The sequence below is a fragment of the Manis javanica genome, chromosome 11 (genome assembly GCF_040802235.1).
Source record: "Manis javanica isolate MJ-LG chromosome 11, MJ_LKY, whole genome shotgun sequence".
In the NCBI taxonomy this organism is placed as follows: Eukaryota; Metazoa; Chordata; class Mammalia; order Pholidota; family Manidae; genus Manis; species Manis javanica.
This window is the reverse complement of record NC_133166.1, coordinates 93728801-93744640: the sequence shown is the minus strand read 5'-3', so window position 1 is coordinate 93744640 and position 15840 is coordinate 93728801. Positions and strand designations below refer to the sequence as shown.

Genomic DNA, 15840 nt, shown 5'->3' with positions numbered 1-15840 from the left:
GTATTTTAGCAGCTACCCACAACCTGTTTTGAAGTTTCCTTTCTCTAAGATGCATGTGTTCTGTTTAACAGAACACTTTTCTCTCATTTTTTTCCCATCAAACATACATATTTTTACTTTTAAAATTATAGTGTGCATGACCCTTAACACATGGCACTCTTTGTATGTAGTAGGGCTGGACATCTCTTGATAAGAAGCTCTTGTAGAAATAGTAGGAAAAATACAAAGGTTCTGTATCTAACTTAAGTCTTATTCTGTAAAGACTGAACACTGTCAGTATAGATTCTACTGAAATAACCACAGGTGATGTTGACCTTTGTAGGTGGAAATATACTGTATAAAGCCTTAAAGGATCATGTGTAGATCCTGCAAAATATACCAAATCTGTCTATTTAGAATTGTCTAAATTGGGAAACAATTTATGTGAAGTCATACTGCTATTTGAACTCTAAAAGGTAATTAAGCCTTAAGATCCAAAGGCATACTTACTAACATTTTAAACTAAGGAGATAGGAACTCAGTTCCATACCAATAAGATAGGATCAAAGATTGGTTTTACATATTGGTTAATATTTTGCTGGGTTAATAAAGGATTTTGTCCTTTGGTTAATATTTGATAGTCATTATCATTAAAAATTTGTCACTTTAAAAAAAATGATTTGACTATAAGATTAGTAGCAGTTTTTCCTGAGAAAAATATCATGATGATTACATTATTTGCTAATATTTCAGTTCTTTTATTATCAGCAGAATAAGCTATGACTACTGATATGTATGTGGTTTTTGTGTCATTGGGTAATTCCTTAAAACAAATGTATTTCTTTTCTTGACACAGAGAATTCAGATGACTCGGCGGCAGTCTGTAGGACGTGGGCTTCAACTGACTCCAGGAATAGGTGGCATGGTAACTATCTACCCATCATGTAAAAGTGATTCATTTGTTCAGCAAATACTTGTATAACCCATATGTGTGTTCCTATCTTGCCTGCTTAGTTCCTATTTTCTCTCTTAATTTTAGCAGCAGCATTTTTTTGATGATGAAGACAGAACAGTTCCAAGTACTCCAACTCTTGTGGTGCCACATCGTACTGATGGGTTTGCTGAAGCAATTCAGTAAGTTAATGAAAAAGAAACATACTTTGTGGCTGATGGATTCTTACTGCTTCCCTGTTAATCTGTTTACATCTGACTGATTATTTATTAAGTCCTTCTCTATTGTATACTGAGCACTTGGGGTAGGAGGGTTGAGGATGTAGTGTTGGGGAAAATTACATAAAAGTAAACGAAACACAGTTGCTTCCATCAGGTACTAGAAATTTAATGTCAGTATAACAGAAATTAAGAGCATAGACTAAAGTCAGAATACCTGGATTTGAAATCTCTCTCCACTGTTGTCCTAGCTGTGATAAGTTACTTAGGCTCTCTGTTCTTGAGTATCCTCATTTTGCTAATGGGAATAAAAATACAGTAATTCCTACCTTGTAAGTTGTGAGAACCAAGTGAATTAATTTATGTTTAATGTGTTTAATATGCTCATGGTAACATATTACCTGGCACATAGTAAATGCCTTGTAGATCATGGAGAATGAAGGTGAATAGTGTTATCATAAAAGCCAAACATACGAATAGATAACTAGCCTACACGATCTAGGAGGAGAATAGAGACTTAAGCTATAGGCTTTGTTATTATAAATGAAGAACTGCTTTATTCCAGAAATTAGGGGAAAAGAACCTGAGAGGATTTAATGGGGATGAGATCGAATTGAGCCCTGGAAGAGTACTTAACATTTATTGAGCATTTCCATGAACGAATTTTATTAATCTTCATAACTATAAGGGTAGACACTATTATTGTTGCCCTTTTACATATAAGGGAAGAACAGAGATGTTAGTGAATTTGCCAGAGGTTACACTGTCAGGAAGTAACAGTTTTCAGTTTCAAAGCAGTTAGTCTATCTCTAGAACCTATTTTAACTGTTGTGCTATACCACTTTTCTCACAAGATAAAAAGGCTTTTTATCCTTGTGAAAGTATACTTGTTTAATTGTAGCTGAAGTATTTGTTAAATTATCAGGATGAGCTTGAAGATCAGAATTTAAAACTTTCCACAAGCTTGGAAACGGATTGATTGGTCTGTAGCACATGATCACATTATGGCCATCAGAACCTGTTTCAGACTTGCTCAGTTAACTACAACTCACCTCAGGTAACAAAATCTTATAAGCCAACCAGTCAGTGTCATCCCTCCCTTCCAAAAGTCAGCCAGTCAGAAACACTCACTCCAGGGAACAGCTTCTGAGTACCAGCCAGTCTTCAGCATTCTCACATAGCTCAGAAAAACTCAGTGTTCTTCCATAGAAGAGTAACTTTATAGAGACAGGTCGTAAAATCAGCCTGAAAGAGAATGTGTTTACTAAAGCAGTAGTGTTGAAATGGAAAAGAAAACAGATTCTAAAAGAAAATAGATTCAAGAGTTACTACATGGGTATAATCCATAAACATTAGTAACCAGCTAGCCAAGGAAGGAGAGGGTAAGACGTGGGCAAAGAGGGGCAGGAAGCAGAGAATAGTGTTATTAGAACAAGGGGGAAAATAAGTTTCTAGCCATCTGATTTTCTAGATCTTGGGAACCATCTACTGAACTTTCAGATAAGAAATAGATTAGAGAGGTGGCCTGATTTGTCTATGAGCAGTGGAAACTAGGACAAACTTTCTCTCATGACATCGGTGGAACGTTTTTTTTTAATTTTTTTAATTTTTGTCTCATACTGAGTTTGTGTTGTTTTCAGTACATCAACAGGGAGACTCAAATATAAGATACACAGTACACAGTTCAGGAGAGCTCAGAGTTATTTGTACATAAATCACATATATATATAAACTTCATGTAATATGAAACAATGATTTGTATTACAATGGAATACTGAAAACTGATATTTCAAAAACATTTTTATAAATAAGAATTCCTTTATCAACTAATTATTTTCAATCTGTTTCTTTCCCGCTTTGTTTATGATCATTCTTCCATCTTCCTATATTCTTTCCATCATTGTGGTATAAACAGAATAACTTCAAATTTCACTGTAAATTCATTTTTGTCTCTTTAGTTCCCCACAGGTTGCTGGTGTTCCTAGATTCCGGTTTGGGCCACCCGAAGATATGCCACAAACAAGTTCTAGTCACTCTGATCTTGGCCAGCTTGCTTCTCAAGGAGGTAAATAACTAAATAAATGCTTAGACTTCCTGGATTTGGATGTATTCGGTAATAAGTTACTCTGATGTGATTTTTTTTTTTAAGTTAGCAAATATAAATATGGAAAGTTGATAAATAATCCCTATGCTAATTTATGGGAAAAACTATAGTATATTTACCATTTTATTAACTATTGCTTTAACAATAGATCTTATTTTTCCAACAAAGTTCTGAGTTCTTTTAGAATAAGAACTAGCTTTTACATTTGTATCTCTTCTGGATTCTAGTATAGTATCATACATGGACTAAGTGTTCAGGAATATTTGTTGAACCAACAAATATACATAAGTACTATCAACCATTTAAAGTTTTGGAAGCAATGCAGCATATTTTATTTAGTTTGAAATTTAATATTCCTAGTTTAAATGTATGAAGCTAGTTAGGTATTTTCCATTAATGTTAAAAATAGGAAAAATGAAATGTTAAAACTATGTGGAATAAAATGAACCCTTAGTTAAGTAATAGTGGGTAGTTACTGGACATGAGTTTTACTGTTTGTGTAATTAATTACCTTTTAATCCTCATTTGGCATCCATATAATACAAATAAACTATTTCTGGAAAGCTGTATGGCATTTTATAAGTGAAAAAGGAATGCATACTACTTTAATAATAAGCCCAAAACAAAAGATTAATCTGCAGCCCTCAAATAACTGTATAATGTATCTTAGTCCCTAGTGGTTTAAGATGTTAGTTCTTACCACATGCCTCACTGATATGAAATTGTAAGTTAATACAAATTCAAAAATTTTATATGGCTTTGTATTGTAGGACAATTTCTAGACATGGGAGTCAGACGTAGGCTTAAATTAGAATGCCACTACTTACTAGCCTGGTATCATTGGAAAAGTTAATTTCCTTGAAATTCAGTTTCTTAAACAAAACAGGGAATAATAAATATTTGCAGTTCTGGTGGTGAGTAAATTGTAACATAATAGCTCATTCACAGTTGGGCACACAAAAAGGTTAGCTTGTATAAAATTCTAAGAGAGGTATTTCAGGTATTTTTTTAAAGGGTGCTTACTTAAATTGGTGTTAGAGAACTTAAAGGATGCATTTTAATTGTATTTACATTTTTGAGAGTTTGATTTTTGCTTAATGGGCTTCAAAATTGTATGTCTGTGGTGATTAGTTTTTTTTTTTCTTTCGAATACCTACCATATTGACAATTTTATGTTCTTCCAATCATTCATTAATACTCAGAATTGTCTTTTAGGTTTAGGAATGTATGAAACACCTCTCTTCCTAGCTCATGAAGAAGAGTCAGGTGGCCGAAGCGTTCCCACTACTCCTCTACAGGTAGCAGCCCCAGGTAGGTGTCAAAGGCAGATGAGTAGATTATATGTTTTATTGGTAAAATAGAAACCTGTGAGACATCTTCTGGCTTAATATTAGGTAAATCACAAAGTGAAAGTTGTCGTTGCTCTTCTGGTCTTTTTTATTTTGAAGTGACCGTATTTACTGAGAGTACCACCTCAGATGCTTCGGAGCATGCCTCTCAGTCTGTTCCAATGGTGACAACATCCACTGGCACGTTATGTACAACAAATGACACGGCAGCAGGTGATGATGGGGATGAAGTATTTGTGGAGGCAGAATCTGAAGGGTAAATACTTTGTAGTTTTTGCTTGCCTTAGACTTGCCAGACTTTTACATTTGTTTTCTTTAGCCAGGAAACAGTCTGATGACCAGTATTTTCACTAACATCCTGTTACAAAAATAAACCAAGCCACATATTTTGTAAGACTAATTTTTGCTTAGTAATATATTTTAGGACTTGGAGATTATTACAAAAGACTATTTTTAATATGTACCTCTGAAAATTACATATATATTCTAGAACAAAGTATTATTTTAAAATCACTAGTACCCTTCTGTTAATGTAGCTGCTTGAACTTTTCCCCAAGAAAGAAATCTTTCTGTGAAAGTTAGAAAATGACTCACTTCCCGTTTAATAGTGGGCTCAAGTGGACCTCACTCTTTATTTACGTGCATTTAGAAGTTAATATCTAAAATAACTGGCTTCTTAAAAATTAGAAACTTTCTGGTAGTTTTCAAGACCAGACTACATTTTGGCACATCAGTTATAAACAAGGTTTAACAAAAGAATTATTTCATGACAAATCTTTGGATTTTTTTTAAGTCAAAGGAAGTGGAATAATTTAATGACAAGAACCATTGTACAATGGTCTTGGACAAGTTTAGCCTTCAAGGTGGAACCTAATTCCATATAAAATTTAAAAGTTAGACTATTCATAGTCAGAAGCATAGCTAGAAATAGAACCCAGATGTCCTAGTTAGATTTCAAGGATTTTGTTTTATTTAGCAATATTTTCTTAACATAATTATAAACCAACTCTAGTATATGAGGGGGAAAGTAGGTTTATTATTGTTTTAACAAAGTGCTATGTAATTTTGGGGAGGTTACAGACCTGCTGAGAATACTAGCTGCCGTCAATTTTATACCATGCATGCAAGTCACTTTATATATATCATTTCAGGCTCACACAATATCTCTGCAATGTATTATCTCCCATTTTATAAGTGAGAAAGCTCAGACACAGAGCATATTAAAATCACTTGGCTTAGGTCAAACCACTGACCACTGACCCAGACTGGATTTGACCACTACAATCCCACACACTTTACACTCCACCAGCACTTCTCAGCTGTAGCACATAGTTTAGAGAAAGATATCTTCCCAGGTACCTTGTTACCAATAACTGGACTGAAGTTTGCAGATGATAAAAATTGGAGCAGATTCCAGTTTTACTCTTATCTCCCTTGCTTGCTTTTTGATGTGCTTTTTTGAATAAGAGAGAGAGAGAGAGAGAAAGTTATAGCTACTGAGCCAGGAATTCAGGTACCCACAGCCTATCTCATAGTCTATAGCCCATAGTGAGTTAGTGGTATAATATTAATAGTTGTGACTATTATAAATTATTTTAGACTTAGCTTTCCTAGAAAGTTATTTTGAGATTTACCAGAGTCTGGATAATATTATCTCCTGTGATTGTCGAGAACAATGTGAACATCCTTTGTCAAAAAGGAAAAAAAGGAGATACAAAAACTCCAATTGGAACATGCCCTAGTGAGAAGAGGAATGAGGAAAAAGCAAGTTGAGCTCCCTCGCCCCTGCCCCTGTAAAGGCCGCGCGGCTACCAAGTGGAGTTGGCGAGGCCTCTAGGTCATCTAAGTGATGAACTGTATCGAGAGTTTGGGAATGACTTAGATACATTATAGGATCAGCTTTGTATTTTCTCACCAGTTTTTGTTTCCCTTTTCCAGTATTAGTTCAGAAGCAGGCCTAGAAATTGATAGCCAACAGGAGGAGGAGCCTGCTCAGGCATCCGATGAGTCAGATCTCCCTTCCACCAGCCAGGATCCTCCTTCCAGCTCTTCCATAGGTAAGTCCCTGCTCTTGACTACAGCTTAAGTTTTATATCAAACTTGTTTGCAAAAGACACTATTAGTAACAATTTGATAATCCTTTTTTCCCCCTGAAATTTTAAATACTTTATTTAGAAGGGTAATTTTTATTTTTTTAAGAACTTGGTTTATATTAAAGGGACTGATTATGTTAGAGGTGCTTAGGGGCTGTGGTAAATGGGCTGCTAGAAGGAGAGCCAAGGAGTAGTCTTCCATGCTTTCTGCCTCTGTTTAAACCAGAGCAGCTCCATTTTTATTTTTTGTCCTACGTATTAAGGTTTTACATGAGATTTTACCTGGAAAGTCAAGGGGTGGGACGTCTATTGTTTTGAAAAAGTGTTTGAAATTTACTGATGTGTGAACAGTTTCAGAGTTTGGCTGTTCAGCTTTTTGAAGTTAAATTTAATAAGGTTATCTTTCTTACAATAAATTTACTTCTGTAGTAAAAAAAGTAATCAGCATTGATTTAGCACTTACTGTGTATCAGGCAGTATTCTAAATCCTTTATGTATATTCATTCATTTAAATTACACACTGCCTAAACATGGTGATCACTTACCTGTGTGTATAGATACGGAAACTGAAGCACAGAAAGGTTGACTAACTTCCCCAAAGTCAAAGAGCCAGTGAATAATGGGCTACCAGATGTAAACTCAAGAAATTTGGCTCCAGAGACTCTACTCTTAAATAATACACTGTTCTGGCTTATCAATCTCAACATTTTTAGGTAGGGAGTTATTTTTATTATTGAAGAAATACAGTACTCAGTCATCCACAGATTATTTTCATTTTGAATTCTTTATGACAGTAATTCTCAAATTCTGCCATAGAACTTTCATATTTTATGACAGACATACTCAGTTATTTACTTTTTTTCAATCCTGGAACTTTGTTAATCTCAGAATCTCCTCCCTCTGAACTGCTTTTCGGTGACACATCAACCTATTAGCCAGTATCCCGGGGTTCAGATCTCATAGCCACCCTTTAATAGCTAGTACATTTGAATCTCTGTCATTTCACTGTGAAATAATGGACACTAATAACTAATCTTACAGTTAAGATTAGAAATAATGTATCTAAGTTATATAACTCGGTGCTTTCACAGGAAGGCTCAAAAATTCTAGCTATCGTCCTTATAAATAATATAATTACTGAAGTTCTGTGCTACCAATTATATTACTATGTCCCATGAGAATTGTCTTACCTCAGCAAGAGAATGGACACTAGTTACAGTCTTATCAGAGCTTGCATAAGAATATATGGCTCTTGTTCCCTTTTACAGTATAATGTGAAATAAGGATATCTTTAAATGTATTTGATAATATGAAACACTAAACCTCCCCATTTGAGGAGTCGCTCATTTGGTCAAAAATATTTGAGTACCTATCATGTTATGTGCCAGGCAATTTCACAGAAAGTATTCCTAGGAAAGTGATACTTAACTGAAGACTTGAAAGAGGTAAGGGAGCAAAGCTGTGCAGTTATTTAGGGAAGAGTGTTCCTGGACAAGAGAAATAGCAGACACAAAGTTCATAGGGCAGCAGTATGATGTGTTCACCCTGAGCAAGGAGGTCAGTATGGCTAGAGTACAGTAAGACAGAGACTAGCAGGAGAGAGGGGAGGGGTGATGGAGGATAGATATAATAGATCATTGTAGTTGTTTTGGCTTCAGGGACACGGAAAGCTTTTGGAAGGCTTCAAACAGAGTAGCGACATTATCTTAAAGACTTAATGGTATCAGTTTGGCTGTGTAAAGAGGAGAAACTAAAAATGAGTAATGAGCAGAAATAAGGAGAAAGTTTGAAAGATATTGCAGTAATTAAAGGTAAAGGTGATGTTTCAGATAGGATGGTAAAGATGGTGAAAACAGGTCAAATTTGGGATATATATTTAAATTGGAGCTGGCCAGATTTGCTAATGATTGGATTTGGGGTGTCCAGAAAAGAGGAGAGTTAGATGTGACTCTTGTCGCATTGTAATGGTCTGTTGTTTCCTGAGGGATGTGATAATTTGTTTCCCTTGGTAATCCCCAACCCCTCGCACAGGTCTGATACATGGATTGTCACCAAGTAAATATTGAAATAGTTGAGTGAGTAAATGAATGAAAAACGTAAGCACTTTATTTTTTCAAATGAAGACATTATTTTTTACTTGTATCCTTTTTTTGTGTAAATGTAATATCCCATGTAAAAAAGCAAAACTTTTAATACTGAAAACAAATGAACACCTCTGCATTTTATCCATTTATTTATTTATTTATACATTATAAAAGGGTAGTTGATAGACAATCTTATGTTGGTTTCAAGCATAAAACAGGATTTCATCATTTACCCACATTATTATATCCTCAGCCCCACTAGTGTGGTTGCAATCTGTCAACATAGAAAGATGTTACAGGACCATTGGCTATATTCTTCATGCTGTACTACCTTCCCCAAGACCAGCTTATATTGTGATTGAGACTATTTGTTCCCCTTTATCCCCCTCACCCACCTATCCCAACCCCTCCCCCATGGTAACCACCAGTCACTTCTCAGTATCTGTGAATCCACTGCTATTTTGTTCATTTTGTTTTGTTTTGTTTTTAGATTCCACAAATAAGTCAAATCATACGATATTAGCTTTTCTCCACCTGGTTTATTTTACTTAGCATAATACCCTCTAGGTACATGCATGTCACAATGGCAGGATTTCTTTCTTTTTTATGGCTGAATAATATTCTGTGTGTGTATGTACTACATCTTTATCCATGCATTGGTTGATAAACACTTTGGTTGCTCCCATATCTTGGTTATTATAAATAATGCAGCAATAAACATAGGAGTGCATATATTTTTTTGAATCAGGGATTTTGTTTTCATCAGGTAAATTCCTAGAAGTGGAATTACTGGGTCACATAGTATTTCTATTTGTGTTTTTGGAGGAACCTCCACACTGGTTTCCATAGTAGCTGCACCGATTTACTTTCCCACAGTGTAGGAGGGTTCTCATTTCTCCATGTCCTTGTCAACACTTGCTATTTCTTGTCTTTTGGATAGTGTCCATTATGACTGGTGTGAAGTGATAGCTCATGGTGGTTTTGATTTGCATTTCCCTGATGATTAGTGATGTGGAGCATCGTTTCATGTGCCTGTTGGCCATCTGTATTTCTTCTTTGGAAAAATGTCTGTTCAGGTCCTCTGCCCATTCTTTATATGTTTTGGATGTTAACCCCTCATCAGATAAATCATTTACTAATAAATTCTTCCACATTGTAAGTTTACTTTTTGTTCTGTTGGTGTCCTTTGCTGCACTGAAGCTTTTTAGTTTAATGTAGTCCTACTTGTTCATTTTTATTTTGTTTCCCTTGACCAAGGAAATGTGTCCAGAAAAATTACTCATGCTTATATTCAAGAGATTTTGCCTATGTTTTCTTCTAATAGTTTTATGCTTTCATGTTCTACATTTAGTTATTTAATCCATTTCAAGTTGACTTTTGGATACAGAATTAGATAATCAGTTTCTTTCTCTTACGTGTAGCTGTCCAGTTTTCCCTTCACCAGTTATTCAAAAGGCTGTCTTTTCCCTATTGTGTATTAATGGCTCCTTTATCATATATAATTGACCATATATGCATGGGTTTATATCTGGGCTGTCTATTCCATTCCATTGATCTGTGGATCTCTTCTTGTGCCAGACCATACTGTTTTAATTACTGTGGCTTTGTACTATAGCTTGAAATCAAAATAATCCCCCCAGCTTTGTTCTTCCTTCTCAAGATTGCTTTGACTATTCAAGGTCTTTCATGGTTCCATATGAATTTTAGAGCTATTTGTTCTAGTTCACTGACATATTCTCCTGGTATTTTGATAGGGTTTGCATTGAATCTGTAAATTGCTTTAGCAAGGATGGCCATTTTGACAATAATAATTCTTCCTATCCATGAGCATAGAGTAGGTTTCCATTACTTTGTGTCTTCTTTAATCTCTCTCTCATAAGTGTCTGTTAGTTTTCAGAACAGGTCTTTCACCTTCTTGGTTAGGTTTATTCTTAGATATTTTACTCTTTTTGATGCAATTGTAAATGGAGTTGTTTTCCTGATTTCTCTTTCTGCTAGTTCATTATTAGTATATAGGAATACAGCAGATTTATGTGTATTAATTTTCTATCCTGCAATCATGCCAAATCTAGTTACTAGTTCCATTAGTTTTTTGGTGTAGTCTTTAGGGTTTTCCATGTAAGTGTCATGTCATCTGCAAATAATAACAGTTTAACTTCTTCCTTACTAATTTGGATGCCTTTTATCTCTGTATCTTGTCTGATTGCTGTGGCTAGTGCCTCCAGTACTATGTTGAATAAAAATGGTAAGACTAGGCATCCTTGTCTTGTTCCTGATCTTAGAGGAAAAGCTTTCAGCTTTTTTGCCATTGAGTATTGTTAGCTGTGGGTTTGTCATATATAGCCTTTATTATTATTATTATGAGGTATGTTCCCTCTATACTCATTTTATTGAGAGTTTTTATCAAGAAAGGATGTTGAATTTTGTCAAATGCTTTTTTGGCATCTGTTTATGTGATCTGTTTAGGTTTTTAAACTTCTTTTTGTTAATGTGGTGTTTTACACTGATTCATTTACAAATATTGTACCATCCTTGTATCCCTGCCTTAAATCCCACTTGGTCGTGATGGATGATCTTTTTGATGTAGTTTTGAATTTAGTTTGCTATTGTATTGTTGAGGATTTTTTCATTTATGTTTATCAGGCATATTGATCTATAATTTTTTATTTTTGTATCTATCTTTGTCTGGTTTTGGTGTTACAGGGATGCTGGCCTCTTAGATGAATGTGGAAGTATTCCCCCCTCTTCTGCCTTTGGAATACTTTAAGGATTGGTAGTGGCTCTTCTTAAATGTTTGAAGGAATTCAGCTGTAAAGCCATCAGGTCCTGGACTTTCGTTAGGAGTTTTTGGATTATCAGTTCACTTTTCATTATTGACAATTTGTCTATTTATATTTTCTGCTTCTTCCTAGGTCAGTGTTGGAAGGTTGTACTTTTTTCGGATTTTGTCCCTTTCTTCTAGGTTGTCCCATTTATTGGCATATAATTTTGCATAGAATTCTCTAATAATTTTTGTTTTTCTGTAGTGTCTGTTGTAACTATTCCTTTTTTATTTCTGATTTTGTTTATTTGTATCCACTTTTTTTCTTGATAAATCTGGCTAAGTTTGGATAAATCTGGGTAAGTTTGTCTATTTTCTTTAATCTCAACCAGCTCTTGGTTTCATTGATATTTTCTATTGTTATATTCTTCTATTTTATTTCTTGCTGCTCTGAGCTTTATTATGTCCCTTGGGTTTAATTTGTTCTTTTTTCTTATTTCTTTAATTGTGAGCTCAGAGTGTTTATTTGGGACTGTTCTTGTTTCATGAGGTAGGCCTGTACTGCTATGTACTCCCCTCTTAGAACTGCTTTTGCATCATCTCACAAATTTTGAACTGTTGTATTTTTGTTTTCATCAGTCTTCATGTATATTGCTTGATTTCTACTTTGATTCCTTCCTGATCCGTTGATTATTTAGTAGCATGTTTAGTTTCTGTGTTGGTGGGGTTTTTTGTTTGTGTAATTTATTTCTAGTTTCACACCATTGTGGTCTGAGAAGTTGCTTGATACAGTTGCGGTCTTTTTGAATTTATTGAGGCTCCTTCTGTGTCCTAATATGTGATCTATTCTGGAGACCATTCTATACATGCATGAGGAGAAAAATGTGTATCCTGCTGCTTTTGGGTGGATTGTCCTATATATATCTGTTAAGTCCATCTGACCCAATGTTTTGTTCAGTGCCTCTGTTTTCTTATTTATTTTCTGTCGGAATGATCTGTCCATTGATCTAAGTGTGGTGTAAAGTTCCCTAATATGATTGAGTTGCAGCCTGTCTGTCACCCTAGTTCTGTTAGTATTTGTTTTACTATTTAGGTGCTCCTATGGTGGATGCATAGATATTTGTAGTGCTTCTATCCTCTTGTTGGACTGACCCCTGTATCATTATGTAATGTCCTTTGTCTTTTGCTACTTTCTTTGTTTTAAAGTCTTTTCTGTCTGATACAAATACTGCTAACTCATGCTTTTTTCTCCCTGTTACTTGCATAAAACACCTTTTCCATCCCTTCACTTGGAGTCTGTGTATGTCTTTAGGTCTGAAATGAATCTCTTGTAGGCAGCATATATATGGGTCTCGTTTCTTTATCCATTCTGCCACCCTGTATGTCTTTTGATTGCTGCATTCAGTACCCTTACATTTAAGGTAGTTATTGATAGGTGTGTACTTACTGCTGTTTTATCAATTGTATCCTGGTTGTTTTTATAGCTCCTCTCGGATCCTTTCTTCTTCTCTTATACTCTTGTTATATGATGGTTTTCTTTAGTGTTGTGATTGAATTTCTTTTTTTAAATTTTTTGTGTGACTATAGGAGGCTTTAGGCTTTTGGTTACCATAAGGTTCATATATAGATTCCTAAAGTATCACAGACTTATTTGATTGCTCTGTTTATAACACAGTCTGAAAGTACTTGTTATTTGTTCTCCCTCCTTCACACTTGTGTATTAGATGTCATTTTTTGTGTATCCCTTGACTGAGTTTGTATATTGTTGATTATACCACTTTTGTGTTTTTAAACTTCATACTTGCTGAGTATTTGGTCTACAGCCTTTATTGCAGGTTTATTTGCACTCATGAAAAATATTTAGGCATAACATTCCCATCTATAGAAGTTATGTTCCATATACAGAAGGATATGTTAAAGGTAATATATCCCATAAGGCCAGTTTAATGGCAGTATAATCCTTTAACTTTCATTTATTTGGGAAGCTTTTAATCTCTCCTTCATTTTTGAATAATAACCTTGCTGGGTAGAAGATTCTTGGTTGAAGGTCCTTCTGTTTCAACATGAAATATTTCATGCCCCTCCCTTCTGGCCTGTAAAGTTTCTGCTGAGAAGTCTGCTGATAGCCTGATGGGGTTGCCCTTAGAAGTAATTTTTTGCCTTTCTCTAGCTGCTTTCAGGACCTCGTCTTTATCCTCTGTCATTTTAACTTTTTTATGTCTTGGTGCTGTCTTTGGAGTTCCTTCTGTTAGGGGCTTTCTGTACTCCAGGACCTGGGTGTCTCCTTCCCCAGACTGGAGACGTTTTCAGCATTTCTTCAGAGATATTCTACTTCTTTGTATCTCTTCTCCTTCTGGTACCCCTATTATGCAAATATCATTTTGTTTGTAGTTGTCAAACAGTTCTCTTAGCATCCTCTCATTTCTAGAGATTGTTTTTCTCTCTGTTGCTCAGTTTCGCTGTTTTCCTGTTCTCTGATTTACATTTCATTGATTGTCCTCTCTACTTGTAGCAGTCTATTATTCATTCTCTCCATTGTGTTTTTCATTTCAGCTACTATATTCTTGAGTTCTGAGTGGCTCTTTTTCAAATCTCTCTGTTGGTGTCTTTCCTGAGATCCTCAGTACTTTTCCACAGATCAGGAGCATGTTTATGACTGTTATTTGGAATCTTTATCAAGAAGATTGCTGATCTCCATTGCACTTAGTCCTCCTTCTGGTGTTGTATCCTGTACTTTTGTTTGTAACATATGCCTCTGCCTCCTCATTTTGTCTGAGTTTCTGTGTTTCTTCCTTTGGATTAGATAGATCTCATATGTTCTGGTATCAAGAGTAATGGCTTTATGAGGAAGGCATGCTGTGGTTCCCAGAAGCTCAAGACTTCACTCACCCATGCCTCATTCTCCTTTGCGGTAGAGCCCCACTTGCTGTTGGTGGGCTATGGGCAGGGCCACCTTCTGCCTATAGTCAGAGATCTATCTCATTCTACTGCATCGGGCAGCTCACCTCAGCCTGCCCTTTGTGAGCTGTTTGTTGGGGTTCTGCTGGGATCCTGTTGGATGGGGCCACCCTCTGCCTGTCCTGTAGCAGTGTCGTCGCTACTGGGAAGACAGGGTGGGCAGGACTGGATCACCAGTGAGGAGGAAGGAGCGCTCAGAGCCGGCTCCCACAGACAAGTCTGCAGTTGGCCTAAGAGAGGGCTGAGAAAACTGGGAAAGCCTCCCTCTGCCTGCCTTGCAGCAAAGTCTCTGTCAGCCTGCCAGAGAGCAAAGTCTGATCTCTTCTGGGCTAAGCAGCCGGTGGGCAGGTGTATAGGGAAGCGCCTTGGGGCTGAGCCACCAACAAAGGCAGTGGAGAGTGTGAGGGTTCTGCGAGCACCCAACTAGTTGGATTGAGGGAGGGCTTGGGAAGTGTCATCCACCTGCTCTTTCTCCTGCAGAGGCAGCTCCGCCCAACACTCATCCTTCCAGTGCCCTTCCAATTACTGATAAATCTTTGAAATTGCCGCTGGGTCTCAGTGGGACTGAAGAAGTGTGCCTGTCCTCCACAAGCAGCTGGAGTCTCAGCCTCCCAGAGTGCTCCAGCTCTCCCTGGTGTCCAGCCCCATTAACCACCAAAGCCCAGTGCCATGTGGACTCGTGTTCCTAGAACGCATCTCTGGGGCCAGCTGTGCTGAGTTGCTGCACCCTTATCCCTTCTGCTTCATTCCTCTCCCTCCTGCTTGTGGGTGAGGTGTAGGGAGGGCTTGGGTCCCACTTGATGGCCACTCTGCCCCTTTACCCTTCTCTGTGTGGTCTTTCACCAGGTTTAGATAGGCTGTTCTGCAGTCTTAGGTTGTTTTCAGGGTTGTATTTGCTGAAGTAGCCTCCCTGCGTGGTGGGGGGGGGGGGCGGTGTGCAGGGCAGAAAGGAGGTTTCCACCTTGCCTTCCTAGTCCACCATACTTTTTCCCTTCCTCTGTGCGTTCATTTAGTAATTAGCTTTTGCCATTTTAATTGTTTTCCCTTTTTTTAGCTTGCTTTCTTGCATTTTAATGTTTTTCTTCAGATACTAGCAGTAGTCAACCAAAGCCTTTCAGACGAGTAAGACTTCAGACAACATTGAGACAAGGTGTCCGTGGTCGTCAATTCAACAGGCAGAGAGGTAAATTTCTAACATACTGAATACAAAATAGGATGTAGAATGGCAAATAATGGAACAAGTTTTCTAATCCTTAAGCTTCCAAATGGTTTTTTTTAATGTTCCAAGGATTGATTAAACAATAATGTATCGAACATGTGATGTTTTCTAATCTCTAAACAT

General features: G+C 36.5%; 1 protein-coding gene across 1 annotated transcript in view; it reads left to right on the top strand.

Moving 5' to 3' along the window:
- Positions 1-15840, top strand: part of TPR (translocated promoter region, nuclear basket protein) — a 78393-nt gene that overhangs the window by 61907 nt on the left and 646 nt on the right. Inside the window, exons 44-50 of the mRNA XM_073216911.1 lie at positions 836-904; positions 1019-1113; positions 3108-3214; positions 4469-4564; positions 4702-4858; positions 6541-6659; positions 15586-15681. Coding sequence (XP_073073012.1) covers positions 836-904; positions 1019-1113; positions 3108-3214; positions 4469-4564; positions 4702-4858; positions 6541-6659; positions 15586-15681 — 739 coding nt within the window. The remainder of the gene's footprint in view (positions 1-835; positions 905-1018; positions 1114-3107; positions 3215-4468; positions 4565-4701; positions 4859-6540; positions 6660-15585; positions 15682-15840) is intronic.